At 51.0% G+C, this 16280-nt stretch overlaps 3 protein-coding genes across 4 annotated transcripts; 2 read left to right on the forward strand and 1 right to left on the reverse strand.

Moving 5' to 3' along the window:
- The first annotated feature begins 443 nt into the window (after window positions 1–443).
- cdkn1a (cyclin dependent kinase inhibitor 1A) lies at window positions 444–4475 on the forward strand. 2 transcript variants are annotated; one of them, XM_011613822.2, is made up of 3 exons: window positions 444–735; window positions 2519–2954; window positions 3031–4475. In XM_011613822.2, the coding sequence occupies exons 1-3, from the start codon at window positions 646–648 to the stop codon at window positions 3084–3086; spliced, it is 582 nt and encodes a 193-aa protein (XP_011612124.1). In that variant the 5' UTR covers window positions 444–645; the 3' UTR covers window positions 3087–4475. The 2 variants fall into 2 exon arrangements, with proteins under 2 accessions (XP_011612124.1, XP_011612125.1); XM_011613823.2 differs by lacking the exon at window positions 444–735 and adding an exon at window positions 2061–2219.
- Window positions 4476–5330: 855 nt separating this feature from the next.
- Window positions 5331–9689, forward strand: tmcc2 (transmembrane and coiled-coil domain family 2). Its single transcript, XM_029826534.1, has 5 exons — window positions 5331–5662; window positions 7123–7521; window positions 7623–8257; window positions 8662–8797; window positions 8909–9689. Exons 1-5 carry the CDS (start codon window positions 5660–5662, stop codon window positions 9206–9208), a joined length of 1473 nt encoding a protein of 490 aa, XP_029682394.1. The 5' UTR covers window positions 5331–5659; the 3' UTR covers window positions 9209–9689.
- A 1907-nt stretch (window positions 9690–11596) lies between these two features.
- usp49 (ubiquitin specific peptidase 49) lies at window positions 11597–16042 on the reverse strand. The gene is made up of 7 exons (XM_003973220.3): window positions 15918–16042; window positions 14444–14560; window positions 12893–14342; window positions 12455–12662; window positions 12180–12288; window positions 11871–12076; window positions 11597–11793 (listed from the first exon to the last, which is right to left on the reverse strand). Exons 3-7 carry the CDS (start codon window positions 14276–14278, stop codon window positions 11690–11692), a joined length of 2013 nt encoding a protein of 670 aa, XP_003973269.1. The 5' UTR covers window positions 14279–14342; window positions 14444–14560; window positions 15918–16042; the 3' UTR covers window positions 11597–11689.
- Between the last annotated feature and the right edge of the window lie 238 nt (window positions 16043–16280).

Below are 16280 nucleotides of genomic sequence, written 5' to 3' on the forward strand. Positions count from 1 at the left end.
GCCATTTCCAGTAACTCGTACTTGCATTATCATCAGTAGAATACATTTGTAATAAGCAGATTTAATCATGAAATAAAAGTTGCGGTCATGCTGTTATAGCATTTTTAAAATGCCTAATTTAGGTTAAAATTTACCGTCACAATTCGTGCCTCATGTCAAAAATTCTAATTCCTTTGGAATACATTTTAAACAAAAACAGATTTTTTTGGCTTTGCCACTGTCATTTTATTATTGCAAATTCCTTTTTTCCTGACTTGTAACGTTGTTGCCATGACGGTAATTTGGACAATCAGGAACTAAACCGGATCTACGGCGGCATGTGGAATGTACATCCGGGATATTTGCCCGGTCCTCGTTCTGTCATGCGCACTGGGTCACATCGTGGACGAGGAGTCTGAGAGATGAGATGAGAGATGGGCCAAACTTTCACGTGTTCTCGTGTGTTTATCGGGGGGAAGTCCACGTGTGAGAGCCGCGAGACTCCGCCTCGGCACGAGAGGAGTGACCCAGTTACACGGAGTTTATAAAATTGTAAGCCCATGAGCGTGAGAAGTAGACTTGGAGACCCTGTCAAGGAGTTTCTCTTCAAAGTTGATTTTGACTACTTTGAGGGGCTTGAGCGATAAACACAAGCGTCGAGATTTGATGTTTACATCTTACAACTTGAAAAGAAATACTACTACTAACTTCATTCGGCAAAAAGCAACACTTTTCCCGGATTTGACAGCAAATTGTGTAAGTAAACTGTCAATTTTTAAAATGTGAAGTTACTGCCTTAAGTTGTTATTTAATTTAATATTTTTTCTATTATTATTTGGTACTTTATGAAACTTCACCCATCACTTATTGGAATGTGTTGTGGTCTAAAAGCAGCCAGTAAGTGAAGTCAGGACTAGTTTTATGTCGTGAAACTGTTCACATCTATCGTGCTTTCAGTTCTATTACATTTCACTGCACGTTTTATATTATTCCAAGTGTGTGTCAAGCAAAATATCGGGTTCAGCTTTCAGCTGGAACCAGCCTAAAACCTTAAAAATTGCCCATGTTTACTGGAATGTATGCGCTACGTTGATGGGTGGATCGGTTCGTGAAGGGTTCCTTAGGTCGCAGTTCGGTTTGACTGGCCGGCACGAGCCGTGGGCTCACGTGGAGCGGCGTAGTAACTGGGCAGGGTCTGGGGTTGTGCCGGTCTTTCCTGCCTCCGCCACCGCTCCACCGCTCTCCCGCCACAGCCTTGAATCCGCCCTCCCTCCTCCCGCATCCATGTGACGTCGCGTCCCACGAGCCGACGGGGGCGTGGCCTGTAGGCGCGGGGTTCCGCCGTGGAAGGAAACTGAGAAGTGGGTGGAGGGGCCCCACGTTGCGTGGCTGTTGTGCACAACAGATTTGGACCCCCACCCTAAAAAATAAATAAATAAATAATAATAATAATAAAAAAATCCTCTATAGGTGAGGATTTTTTCCCCTGATAAGATTTTTCAGAACTGTTGTTCTCAATGTCACGTTCCCGTAGTAACGCGCAGGCCCACGGTTATGTAACAGTGGGTGGAGAGAAAAATCCACGTTGAAAACACGCCTGGCGAGCTGTCACCACTGTGGCAACTTACAGAAAAAAAGCAAATGTCAGTGGAATTATCGGGAGAAAGTCTCTGATTTAACTGTAGTCAATCAGGGGCCCAAAGGATGCTGAGGTCCTTTGGAAGCTGAATTATATATATTCACACGGACTCACCTAGCTATATACATCCTAAAGCATACAAATTAAATGTTTTTTATTCCAATAAATGTGGTATAGTAGGTGAAGAAAGCTTTGCTAGATCCACGTTTTCCGGCTTTTTTCCCTGAAAGTATGTGACAATCGTACTGATTCTGTAGCTGACATCAAAGTACTTGGACTTTCGAGCATTGGGATCATTTTCATAAAGACAGAAACTTAAACTGTTGCTTCAGATGTCGTCACTTGCCCGGTGAATACGCTGTTGCTCGGTGGCGTCACATCGCCACCTATCGGCGCCCTTGTGTTCCTGCATCTCTGTAATCCTGGACCGGGAACTTGTCCGCACATGCCTGTCTGAGACTATGTCCTGACATGTCCCAGTGACTCACAGAGGCGGGCTCAGTGAGTCACCGCTCGGCCAGTACTTGTATTTAAAGAGCTCCCCAGTAGCACCAGTCTGAGATGTTCTTCACAGTCTGGAGCATATACCACTAGAGAAATGGTAAGATTAATTTCTACAGATGTTAAATTCTATCCTATATTTTCGGAACGATTGCAGCTACGAAAGGCTTCCCGCATTTTAATCTGATTGTTGGAGGTTGTGACAGCCGTTGTTCTCTGCTGTTATCTGGAATTAAATTTTCAGGAACTAAGGATAATGGGCATATACTGTTGTAATATGTGTGTAAGTCAAGAGACTGCTCGTTAGTTCCTGTGTTCCTGAGGAATTAATGATTTTTAGATCATCAGTCATGTTCAGCAGAATGTGAAACTGATTCTTTTCTGTCTCTCCTTCTACAGTGCAGAATTATGGCCAGCCACAAGCGCATCCTGGGCACCCTGGGGAACGGCCCTGTCCGACGAAACCTCTTCGGTCCAGTGGACCGGGACCAGCTTCAGGTGGAGTACCGGGCTGCCCTGAGGAAAGACCTGGAGGACGCTTCAAACCGCTGGGGCTTCGACTTCATCTCTGACAAACCCATGGAGAACAGCGACTTCCTGTGGGAAGGCGTCCCAGGAAGCAAGGTGCCGCTGCTCTACAGATCCTCCACGCCCACCCCGCCGCAACCGCAGAGGGCGGCCGAGCCCAAAGTCAGCAGGGTCTCGGCATCGTCTAACGGGAAGGAGAACATCCCGTGTTCACCAGAGACATGCCCGTTGGACATGGGGAGCCTGGAGAAGACGCCAGAGAAGAGGGAGAGCACGGGGCTGAAGAGGAAACAGACCAACATTACAGGTACAGACAGAAGCACAGCAGCACCTGCACATTCCTGCCGGTGCGCACCAGCTAAACTTCCCCTTCATCCCCACAGATTTCTACCAGGCTAAAAGACGAGTCGTTGGGATGCCCCGCAAATCCGGCGAGTGATTTTTTTTTCATGAAGATTAATCCGAAAAGTGCTGATATCCCAAAAGAAGCACGGGAGCGGTGCAACTCTCAGGATTACCCGCTGTGTACGGACCCTGCACGCTCACGCATTTAACCCAGCGACTCAGCAGAAGGGACTTCAGCCAAACATCATTACTCTGAGGTTAATTATGGTACTGTACTCACTTTGGGGGGGTGGGATGGTGGGGTTTTTATTTCAGTGGTAAGAAGGGGACATTTGAGCAGAGAAGATTACAGATTATCTCCCAAATGGGTGGATTTATACCCATTTGGATGATGGGGATGCCAAAAATGTCGCCCGGCGTTTTCTACTGTACATTCCAGAGTGCTGAACATGCAGAAACTCCACACCTGACAAACCAGTTAGCCCCCACCGCCACCGTTTTCTCCTCTTTCTGCTCCGATCCACTATTTTTTTTCTACAGTGTTATTTGTTATTGCAACGTTAAGGACTAGAAGCATTTTCTGTTGTTTGTCTTTTCTACGGAACAGTCTTCGTCACACTTATCCCGATGTACAGTTCATATATGATCATCATGTAATCCACAGGAATGTACTTGAAGAGATTTGAGATCTTGTAATCGCTGTCGCTTTGCTTAGTCCAACGGTTTAACGACGGAAGTCCGTCATCGTCTTGTATCTACTGATAGAAAATCCATATCTGACCTCCTGCTGGGCGTATACAGCACTTAATAATTCTGTCATGAGTGTAGCGCCACATTCTTGGAACACTTATTTAGCTATATATCAGATTTATGTAGAGTTTAATCCAGCACTACTTAGTAGCATCGTCGTTTAAAAGAGAATCACTGCAGTCTTGCACAATTATCTGATCACTGACGTATCCAGAGGAAAAGAAACAGCTTTGGGCTGCCTTGTTTGACTCCAAGGACAGTCCGAGGCTAGGTGCCCGACCAAGCAGATGTGTGATTAAGTAAGCTAAACCCCTTCCTTCTTATCTGAGTGAGTGCATGGTGCAATTACATGTTACTATCTGCCTTAAAAACAACAATCATGCCCGATCGCGATGCATCCTTTATGTCTCCTCCGGCCGATCCTGCTGCTAGGGGCGACCCGATCGGTTCCCGTGTGAGATCCCGATGACAATCCTCGACAGACACCCGCGGTTTTTATACTACAAATACTAACTGAGGCGAATTCAAGCATCACCACAAACAATGAATGCACTTCTTAGTAGATGCTTATGCACAGGTCCTGCATATTGTATTATGTTTTTTTGTTTTTTTTAAAAAGCTACAGATGAAAAGATCTATCCTTATTTATTTTCAGACATTATTCCTTGTTTTAATTTAGTATTTGTTTGATTATGAGAATGTTATTTTCAATAAACTGTTATAAGTTCGGGAAGTGTTTGTGTTTTTTGTGTGTGTGGTTGACGGATAATTTACATTTAATATACATTTATTATTACACTCATTTATTTACATTTACATATTTATTATCTGTGGAAAGATAATGGCCAGGATGACTGGTCATTACCCACTTACCATTGGAGTAAAAATGTCATATTAGTAACTTTCAGATGTGATTGAGGCGTTTACTGAAATGAGCTTTCTCCCAGGCGCCCCCTAGTGGTGGAAATAACCTTGTCTTGGTTTGAGTACGGCCTCTCCGTGTTGCTTGTTCTCTTTCTGTCATCCTGCTGCTCTTCCTCCCTCACTTCTCCTCTTCCTCCTTGGCTGCCTCTTGTTTTAATAGAGTTTTCATACTTAGAAATCCGCGTTGTCAGTCCGTGTGAACGTTCCTTTGGTTTTACTTGAAAGATCTCCTCTTTTGGGGTTTGCCTGTCTGACTGAATAAACCGCGGTCCTCTGACGAGGGATCAGAGCGCACGTTTGCAGTTTCACTGCGAGAAATCCCCCGCACGCTCACTACAAGTGCAATTTGAAAGCGGGCCAAACACGCCTCCAAACAGCCCCCGGTAACCCAAACACCAGAGTCGTTCTCAGGTCGGACCGGCGAATTGAGCGCGTCCCAATGTGTTCTCTGGAAGCAGATCAGCACGTCCCAACACCGGCGGTGCACTCTGGGAGCTTTGCTGGAAATAAAGGGCCCGGAGCGAGGCCCCGTTGTTGCCCCTCCCTCCCTCCCTCCACTGGCCTCGGCAGCACAGGGGCACCTGTACGCCTGCGCTAAACTCTCCCATCCCCCCCCCCCCCTCCCATTCCCAACATCATCTGTCTCTCGGTTCCCACATCCATAAGAGAGCCGGGCAGAGCTTGATTTAGACCAAGAGAGTGGAGAGAGAAAGGAGGGAGAGTAGGACGGAGGGAGCGTATGACACAAAGGGGCGAGAGGGGGGAGAGGGAGGGAGCGGACCGAGGCAGTGGGAGGCTGCGGATACTGATGGCAATAACAATGGAGCATAAGGAAAGGATGGTCAGCCTGGCATCGGCTGACCGCACATATATTTGAGGAGGGGGCGCCTCTTTAGTGAGCACTGTGGGAGGAGGAGGAGGAGGAGGAGGAAGAGCAGGATGGGCCTCGAACGCAGACTTGCGATGGCACTGCAAACATTGGATTAAAGCAGTATGGTAATGTTTCTGATTTCATTTCTCACTGCGCTGCTCATGTCTCATCCTCAGCTGTCCCACATCGCTCCTGCCAGCAGCCATCCGCCGTCTCTCATGCCTCGCCGCGTCCCCCGCACCGAGAGGCTGACGGGCATCTCCCCCTTGTTGTTGTTGTTGTTTTTTTGTTTTGTTATTTGTGCCATATCTGCTCTCCATCCTCATTGCAGCCCCGCTCCGCTGCGCCCCCCGCACCCCGCCAGCCTGTCGATCCATCCGCGCCTCGTTGTCAGCCTGTCTGCTTTTATTAAAAAAGAAAGAAAGGGAGAGAGAAACACACTCTCGGGAGTCGCCTCTGTGTTGTTTGTTTCCTGTGGTTCGCCCGTGGCCGTGTCCCCATCGCCTCCTCGGTGCAATCTGCCGCTGTGCTCCTGCAGGAGCATTAGGCTCTCTCTGCAGCATCACGGAATAATAAACCCGAAGGGATCAACGTGTGCTAGCCTCGGTGCAGCAGATGCTGCGGCGCAGAACGCACAGGCTGCGGGAATCGGACCGAAGGCTTGTGCTCATTTCACACGATCAGGGAATAACACGCACGCGCTGTAATCCTCACACTGTCCCATCTGGAGAAATTAGAGCAGCGCTATGAGACGTTTGGTGTCATGTGTCAGCCTGAGCTGGTGTTTGCGGGGTCTGATTACGCTGTTTTGACGTCGCAAAGCAGGTCGTCAGCGATCCCTCCATCTGCCAGGCTGTAATGTGGCTATAATAATAACCTGGGGATCCCCTGGTGTATCAGTGAGGCGTTAGCTCAGGGACCGCTGCGTTAACAGCTTTTACTCCTGCCTCCAAGAGACCCTGTACTTGCCTCGCTGCACGCCTTGCTCAAGGGTAAACCAGCTACCAGTTGTGGTCAACTACCAGCAACTCCCAAGCTTCCCTTTCCTGTACATGGATGAGTCGGGGAAGCGTCCACGGCCATGCATGGCAGGAAGGACTGTAATTATCCATCATCTAATTAATGTGTTGTGGCCGGCCAGAAGAAACAACTGGGTTTAAAGATTTACATCCCTTAATAAGGTTATCTAGGGATGTAGGCGGTGGTGGTAGCTCAGTCTGTTGGGGACTGGAGACAAAACATGTGAGGAGTTCTGGTCATAGGGGAAGGGGCCTTCAGAGCACTGCAGAGCTGCCCTTGAGCAAGGCGCTAAATCCTCAAATGCTGATAAAGGGAACCGATGAACTGGCCACTCATCCACCGGTATACTCTGCCTTCGCCCGTGGGGTAGCCTCGCCGTGACCCTGAGTGGTTAAGATGGGACGAGACAGCGAGGACACCCCAATAATGAGGATACAACACTGTCGCCTCTAATTGATCGCTTCAAATGGCCTTTTGCCATATTTTGAAACACGTTTCCTCTGTTTGGGCCGTGCTGAGGCTTTAGCTTCATTACTTTCTTCTCCTTCCCCCAACACACGCACAGCTGGACAAGAGCGAGGTGTCAACCCTCGGCGTCCCCTCCGCCACCAGCCATGGAGGTTCTGACACCAACATCAGCGTCGACTGCGCGGCGGCAGCGGCGGCGGCGGCGGCGGCCAGCGGAGCCGAGTGTCCGGGATCAGGAGAGCCGCAGAGGACCCGGGCCGCGCTGGACCACCTGCAGCAGAAGATCCTGAAGGTGACAGAGCAGATCCGCGTGGAGCAGGAGGCCCGCGACGACAACGTGGCGGAGTATCTGAAGCTGGCCCACAACGCCGACAAGCAGCAGGCGTCCCGGATCAAGCAGGTGTTTGAGAAGAAGAACCAGAAATCTGCACAGACCATCGCACACTTGCACAAGAAGTTAGAGCACTACCACAAGAAGCTGAAGGAGATCGAACAGGTGGGGGAGCGAGTCGCTCGTCGTTATGGCAACAAGTATTCCTTATTCATTCATCCAGTGCTAACTCGGATCTGATTCTCTTCTTCCTCGTCCTGCCACAGAACGGACCAGCCCGGCAGCCCAAGGATGTCCTGCGGGACATGCAGCAGGGCTTAAAGGACGTGGGCGCCAACGTTCGCGCGGGCATTAGTGGTTTTGGCGGCGGAGTGGTGGAAGGGGTCAAAGGGGGAGTCTCTGCCCTTACTCACACGGCGGTCGTTTCCAAGCCCAGGGAGATCGCCAGTCTGATACGGAACAAGTTCGGCAGCGCGGATAACATCGCTCATTTGAAGGACACGCTTGAAGACGGGGTCGGGGGCCACCCCGAGGACGTCCCAGCCGCCCGGGCCTTGAGCGGCAGCGCCACCCTCGTCTCCAGCCCAAAGTACGGCAGCGACGACGAGTGCTCCAGCGCCACTTCGGGCTCCGGGGTGGGCAGCGCCTACGGTGGGGCGGTGGGGGGAGCTGCAGGAGGTGGGGGGTTGTCAGGGCCAGCCATGGGAAGTCCCAGATTTGACGGCCACCACCACCACCACCACCACCATCACATGCACAGCTCCTGGGACTCGCTGCTGGAGGGCCTGCAGGAGATCAAATCCAGCCAGGGTCAGATGGAGGACGCCATCGGGGACATGAAGGGTCAGCTGCAGAGTGACTACTCCTACATGACACAGTGCCTGCAAGAGGAGAGATACAGGTACCCTCACAAGACGAACAGATCCGAGGTCCCAAACACCCCATACAGTCACAGTTAGATTTACTCACAGTATCGAGACCTTTGGCTAGCAAACTAAGGTAACATTATTATTACCTTAGTTTTCAAGACAAAAGTAGTAATATTATTATTAGAAGTAGAAGTAGTATCCATTAATAGTTCAATAGTTATTCGAATAAGTGAAAATAATTTTGTTAACCAATGAAAATAACACATATTTTAATAATAGTGAGTTTGATGTGGGACATCTAGTGGCGAGTTAAAGTATTGCAGCGAATACCTGTTTGATGGGTGTCGGGGAGTAAAAAAGCCCCCTCGTGTAGGTGATATTACCCAACACTCAAGACACAATGGCGGAGCAACATTAGGGCGACACGTGTTTTCAGGTACGAGCGACTGGAGGAGCAGCTGAACGACCTGACTGAGCTGCACCAGAACGAGATGACCAACCTCAAACAGGAACTGGCCAGCATGGAGGAGAAGGTGGCGTACCAGTCCTACGAGAGAGCGAGGGACATTCAGGTGAAGCTCAGACGCTCTCCACCTGTGCTGCTGCTGCTGCTGCCTTGGCTGGTAAATTCCAGCCCCCCCCCCCTCCCCGGCACCGTGCTCACCCTGTGTCTGTGCCCTCAGGAGGCCGTGGAGTCCTGCTTGACCCGCATCACCAAGCTGGAGCTGCAGCAGCAGCAGCAGCAGGTGGTCCAGCTGGAGGGCGTGGAGAACGCCAACGCCCGCGCTCTGCTGGGGAAGCTCATCAACGTCATCCTGGCCCTCATGGCCGTGCTGCTGGTCTTCGTCTCCACCTTGGCCAACTTCATCACCCCGCTGATGAAGACGCGGGCGCGGGTGGCCGCCACCGTCCTGCTCAACCTGCTGCTCTTCATCCTGTGGAAGCACTGGGACTTTGTGGAGCCGTGGCTGCTGCCCAGCTGAACCAACCCCCCCCCCCCCCCACCCCCCCAGACATGGGAGAGACTCAGAAATGGAGCCGAGGGGCAAAAACCCCCACCTTTTTCTAAATATTTATGATACAAACAGATCAACTTCTAACGTCTTTAAACTTCTCATCATGTTTGTAACCTTCATGTTGAAGCTGTGGGTGTTTCTCCCCATGAATGTGGCGTGCTCACGCATGGTCTCAAACGTGCACTCAGCAGCATCCAGTCGGCATGAGTTGACATCTCATCCATGAATGAAGCTTGTAGAACTGCAGCTCGGTTGTCAGGGATGCTCCGGACGGGCCTCGGGCTTTTAGATGCTCAGCATTTCCCTTTGGATCGGCGGCCAGTGAGCTCGGCAGGTGCGTCAACGCCAACCCACCATCGTCGCTTCCACGGCTGTAGATCCGTCCAAACTTCACTGGCATGTCAAATTGTACCGGTTTATATCCAGTTTGCAAAAAAAATGATTGATGTTTAATGACATAATAAATAATTTCATATTTTAGGTCGACTTTCGGCAACATTCTCACCCAACTAAATCCTTTATTTCAACAGATATTAATGGAAAACCAGGAGCAACCTTCTGCTGGGCTGGTGTTATTATAGTTGTAATATTTCAAGGAATATTTGTTTGGTTCACCACCATCGGATACACGCTGGGCTTCAACTTGAATGAGCATTTATTAGAAAATAATTGCTCACCAGGAAACCCAACAGCCCTACTGAGAAGAGGAATAATCTTCAGAGATTATTTGTATTATACCATCTCATCAGTCTTTGTCAGGACCAGATTACATCTATTCTAAATCTTCAAGAAAGCAGAAAGCGGAATGAATTCATTTCAAATAAGTTGCGTAAGCAACCAGTAATCCCGTGGACGTTTTTTGTAGAGCTCCAATTCAGATTTACGCTAACTTTTGCGAGCAGATGACGGCGGGAGGATCTCCCTCAGATGAACACCAGTCCAAAGAAACGGGAGAAAAACGTTTGTCTTTTTAATAATTACTGTCAAGCAAAACCCATACGACCATAACATTTATGACAGGAAATCTTACAATACCAGACAGGACTCAGGGGTCGGGGGGGGGGTCGGAGTCAGCGCCACGGCTGAAACCCGACCGCTAAGAAGTAAGACATTCATCGTCATTAGATTGTTTCGACCGTCACGTACAGCTCACCGTCTGCTGCCCGTGACTGGTAACTAATACAGTTTTCTTGATTACCTAGCAAAGTCTTATGACCTAATAGAAACAGCAGAGTAGAAAAAATGTATAACAAGCAGAAGAATTCCTGATATTATCCTAATTTCCTGTTAAGACGTGAGACGTACAAGATATTGCTTTCAGGTGCTCAACTCAAAATGGGTAGACATCCAGAAAAACATTCCTCAGTATCAGTCTGCCCCTTTCTGATACTTCAGTTTAAAAACAGGGCTCAGACTTGTCTCACCATAACAGTGTGTGTGTGTGTGTGTGTGTGTGTTTGTGTGTTCGTGTGTATGGGGAGCTGCCAGTAACAACAAACAGGAGCTAAAGGATGAACCGTTAAGAAAGCTAAGACCGACATTAGCCCCTCCTCAAAAGTGCACTCAACAAAGTGTCTGAAACCCAATTTTTCAATCCTTTTCATGGAAAAAAAAACACAGAAAAGACTACAAAACCCCCCACTGTTGTTCACCCAGATGGCAGGACAGAGTATCCGGTCACAGTAGTACGACTGAAGAGAGGACAAGAATGGATGCTAGTGATGACAAGAGGAACAGGAGGCAACACAGAGTCTGGGCTCAGAGATGCTATCAGCAAAGAATAGTGGGGAAAAAGTCCATCCTATAATATGTAGTGCATTGGTGACAAATGGAAATTTAAATAAAACACAAAAACAATATTGATGTGACTAAAAGTTCTGGACGATCCCGACTCTGTGTTGTCTTTGCTGTGTAAATGCTCTCTGGGCTCGACACGCGGGCCTGGATAGTTTTAACTTAATAAAAAACAAAAATGGAGACGCTTTAGTGTTCAGCAGGACGGAGATAGAACTTCTCCCACGGTTTTCAGGCCATTAACCAGTGTGTTGGTCCCACAGACTGAGAACTCTTGAGCAGGCCTCAAAAAAGGCTTTTCCCCCTCTGAGTGGAGGAAGTCAGCGTCTGAGGCTTTTGGCCACCAGATGGCGCCACATTAGCCAAGATTAGCATCAAATTACCAAGGGGATAACTCAGAGGCGCCCCTCTAGAACAAAAATAACGGTTCATTTTTACCACAGATTAAATCAAAATGCTTCCTCGTCTCCAGCCTTTTCCTGACCCTTGATGGGTGCCCTGCCGTAATGCCCTTCACGTCAGCTTTTACAGTAAACAAATGTAAAGGGATGGTTTTACAAGTGGGGATGGGGGGGGGGGGGGGGGGTCTGGTAACATTTCCATAAATGCAAACTTTAGTTGTCGCGTACGGGTCGACGTCACAGCGAGCGGTGTCTAGGCGGACCTCTGGGTGTAGAAGAGAATATAGGCCTGAGTGTTACACACTTCCTCCACGCTGCAAACCTTCATCTCAGAGTCGTTACAGTGGACCCAGAATCCTGCAAGACAAAAGGGGCGTTAGCTCTGCGGCCGCGCCGCCAGGATTCCCGTCCGAGGCGTTCGGAGCGCGGCTCACCTCCTTCTGTGTTGTAGCAGTATGCCGTGTAGTGCCCTGAGCCGAAGCCTTTCCCGTGATGCATAACGACGGCCGACAGATCGTAGGTGTAGCCTCCTCTGTGGACGGAGTGACCTGAGCCTGTGCAGCAGTATGGTTTGATGTTCAGAACTTGGTCGAAGGCCACGTGGACGCCGATTTTCTCCCGATGGTTTCGCCCCGACCATCTGCGGGGTGGGATTAACGTCAGCGTAATTAGCATTGATGCACGGGCGATGAAATGAAGGGCGCTCGGAATTCTGCGTGTCGCTAAGGAGGACAAAGACTTGCCTGAAGCGTTTGAGGTGCAGCCGTAGAACCTGAGGTAAACGGTAGATCAGAAGCTGCTTACACGCCTCTGACAGGACTAAAGGTTTGTGGGAAGATTTTCGCCTCTTTTCTGTCAAACAAAGACGTGAGGACAGCAAATTACCCGCCAGATTTCTGCAAGATCGTCGCGCAGCTGTCAAAAGACGGCCCGTGATGTGTTCCATCCGTGCACTCCTCTACACGCGGTGCCATTCAAACATATCTAGGTTTCGCGTCGCCGTGACGACGGGACTCACTGTTACAGTGGTTGCAGGCATAGATGTTGCCTTCAAGAGCCTCCATCTCTGTAAACTTGGACAGCATCTCGGTGAGGGTGCAGCTGCGCTGGTACGCTGAGGAGGAGCCCGAGCCTTTGACGCTGTGGTATCGTTCCGGAAACTCCAAAGACAAATCCCAGAATGGCTCCACAGTGTTAGACTTGTGCTTGCAGGAGAGACACGTCACCTGAGTAACGTGGGAAAGAAGCGCGGATGTGAAAGCGAAGATGGCAGCTCTGTCCAAGCTTCTAGAAGCTACAAAGCTAACTGCTATCTCATGCTAGTGGCTTTTATCTAGAACCAGACTTCTGGATTTGCTGAATTTCTGAACATTTACAGGAAGTGAGGTTGTAGCCGCTGTTGCTATCGCGGGACCCTGAACGGCAGGAAGCTAAATTTACCTGTGCTCGGGCTCACCTGGCTGAGTAACTGTCCGTGAAAGATGGTGTTGAGGACCTTCAACACCTGCTTGGAGAGCTTCCGTTTGGTGATGGGGATGACGATCCTGCGCCTGGACCCCTCCGTGTCCAGCTCCTGCTGCACCTTGTCCAGCAGCTCACACAGGAACTCCTGAGCGTCCTGCTGGTCGTACCCACGGAAAGCCGGGATGAGGTTCCACACCGAGTGCAGCATGGCGAAGGGGGACACTAAAGACCAGCGGCCTGACCACATGACCCTGAAAAGCGTGTGGAGTTCATAGCAAAGAGACATCTGCTGGCGGGTGGAGCAGCGGGACGCCTTGGCCTGCACCAGCTCCGCCGCCTGCGTGGAAGGCGGGGCGCTCTCTTTCCTGCCCACGGGCAAATTCCCTATGCGTCCCAGAGGGCATCCCGACAGAGCCGTGTTCCCGTTGCTGACCACCGCGCCCGTCACGCCCTTCACGCCCTGGGTGTGATTGGATTTGGCCAGCAGCTCCTCGGTCTCACATAGGTCCAAGGTGAGAAAACACTCCCTGAATTTCCGCAGGTGGCTCAGCACTTGCAATATCGAGTTCATGTAGCACGTGTTCCCTAAGTTGCGCAGGCCAGTGACGCCCGGAGCGAGTCGCCGGCGGCTCACCGAGTGAGCGGAGTAGTACCTCCTCAGTTTGGCCGCCCTGCTACTCCGAGGAGCTTTGCGGGACAGGGACAGGAGGGAAGGCTTCTTGGGAGGAGGAGGTAGGCGTTCCGGCGGGTCGCGGAATTTGCTGGGAATGAGTGTGATGGTGGAGCGTGGTGCCTGAGTGAGGAGCCGGGCGCTCTTCCTGGGAGGCACGTTGCCCAGCTCCTCCAGGAGTCGCCTCTTCACGTCTTTCTTCTGCTGCCTGGCTTCCTCCAGCTTCTCTCTGCGCTCCTTCTGCAGCGCCTGGTGCTTGTCGAACCACGTCTGGAGCGTCTTCCGGAGCAGCGCTTTCCTCCGGTGGCGCAGGGCCAGCTGCATGGCGGGCCCGCCTTCCCCGACCCAGGGGGTGCAATCCCCGCCGGCGGAGGAGCGCAGCGAACGCGTGCCCGGGCGGCGCACGGTGGAGAGCGCCCCCCGGAGGAGCTTCAGGTCACCTTCGGCGTTATCGTTGAGCACGTAGTCCCCGCAGGCGAAGCAGAACACGTCCAGCTCGCGCACCTCCATGGCCAGCGGGTGGCGGGACTCCTGGAAGTGCTTGAGCGAGTGCTCCTCCATGAAACGCCCGCACGCCACGTGGGAGCACTTGAGGCAGGCCCACACCGAGTCGGTGGTGCTGCAGTCCACACACTGCCATTTCTGCGGGTTGAGGATGGAATGGTCGTGGCCCAGGCGGAGGCGTCCCACGTGCTTACAGCGATCCATCTCCTCTAATACACATGTGGCCTCAGTGACGGGACTCACGTCCAGCGACCGAGCTGAAGAGAAGCTGCAGGAAGCGCAACGCAACAAAAGAAGAGGAGGTCACACCTGGTGGCGCCGGCGCCGTTTTCAGCATTCTTCCCAAAAGGGAGGAGCGGCCAGACTTACCGTGAGGCGACTAAGTTTGATCAGGTGCAGGACGACACATCACAACACGTGCAGACGGCTCGACAGCAGCGTTCAGCCTGATCCACCGCATCCGCCGTCACCCCCGACAGGAAGTCTCTGAGGAAGAGACGTCGCTTAAATCAATCAGGCGCATCTGGTTCAGGTCAACAACGCCAGAAATAGTTTAAGCATTTTACACTCTGCTGTCAAGTCATGCTGACCGCCCCCCCCCCCCCCCCAGGGGGACATTGATCCTTTTGGTTTCTGAAAATAGGTGATTGGTCACATAGTAAAGTGGGAAATGGAAAACTAGCGTCATGGATTTGAAATAAAGCGAATGAAGTGGCGACCTTTGGAAGAGAACCGGGGGCGAGGTCGGGCGACCCGCTCTGATTTAGATGACCGGACTTTTCTTTCTTCCTGTCTAAAACCGAACTGTCTTGAACTCCTCTGCCCAAACAATTAGTCAGACGGGCTCAGGCTGTTTTTGGTAGACATTTCCTGTCTAATTGGATCTCCCAGCTGCTCCGGCTGTTGTGACCTCTCTGTTTACATCAATCAAGGCGACTTTGACAGTTTTCTTCACCTGTCTGCAAAGATTCAGTCATTTCACTGGAAGAAATAGATGCACTTGTGTATAATAAACGGCCGATTTGCTGCTAAAACGGGTCCCCACCCTCAGTGTTTTATTTCAATATCCTCTCCGATGGCTCTGTCTTAGTTACATGTGCAGTCTTGTGGTTTTCCTCCACGCGAATTGTGTTTGCATTATGATTTAAACGACACAGGCACCAACTTGCACGTCCGTGCAACTGGTTCCTAGTTGCACGCACTAAATCGCGCTGCGCTTTCCAACTATCTCCCGCTGATGTTCACAAATGTCTTCAAATCCAAACTGCATCGGTGGTATTTTCAAGACGTCTGTTTGGCTCGGACTGTCTCGCTCCCTGACGCCATGCTAAGCTACTCCACCACCAACATGTTGGAGCAGAACAAAGAACAGTCGGGGAGCCACTCTCCAGGAACATCCGACAACTTTGCTGCTGTTGCTGCAGCCCAGAAAGCAATAAGTTAGCCAGCGCCGCTATTTGCTAGCAGCGGCGGCTCTAGATGGGATTAGCGCTTCCTAGCCTCTGCTTTAATGGCTTTGCCTGATAATGCAATTTACTAAAAAAAAAAAAAATAGACCATTTCAACGGATTCCAGGGGCCGGCGTTTATATTGTTGCCTGCAGCCGCAGCTAGCCTTAGCTCCCCGGCTAACGCGTTCGCTGAGGACAATCCCAGTGAACGTAACGGTTCTAGTTGTTGGCTAACGTTAAGTATCCACACTGTGCCGCGCAGCTCGCTAGCGATTATCGCCTCAAAGTCAACGGCGACTTTCATGCCGGAACGCCGACTGTGTTGGTCCTTAAGGCAGGGCCCGCGGCTCTAAGTGTTCCTTCCTACATCTGTAATAAGCTGGGTAACGTTACCATCGCCGACACGCATCCATCCGTGATACTCCGGGCTGATTGTTGTCCTCCTCACAGATTGAACAACCCAACTCTCCATCCGAGCCCAGACCCGGCTTCTCTCATTGGACCGGGACTGAACGCCAGCCGGCCTCTCATTGGTGGAGAGGCTGAACAACAGGCAGCAGGGTGGACCGTCCGTCCGCCCACCGCGGCCACATGGAACAATAACCGCGGCTCGGCTCGGCTCTGTCCTGCCGGCTGGAGCAGCGAGCCCCGGGGCGTCTGACCCCGCACGGCAGGAGGTCATCGCCACACATCTGGGCTTTAAAACACGGTCTTTGGGCGTCAACAGTTAGTTGATTATTATATAGAGACAAATAA

The sequence above is a fragment of the Takifugu rubripes genome, chromosome 19 (genome assembly GCF_901000725.2).
Source record: "Takifugu rubripes chromosome 19, fTakRub1.2, whole genome shotgun sequence".
Classification (NCBI taxonomy): Eukaryota; Metazoa; Chordata; class Actinopteri; order Tetraodontiformes; family Tetraodontidae; genus Takifugu; species Takifugu rubripes.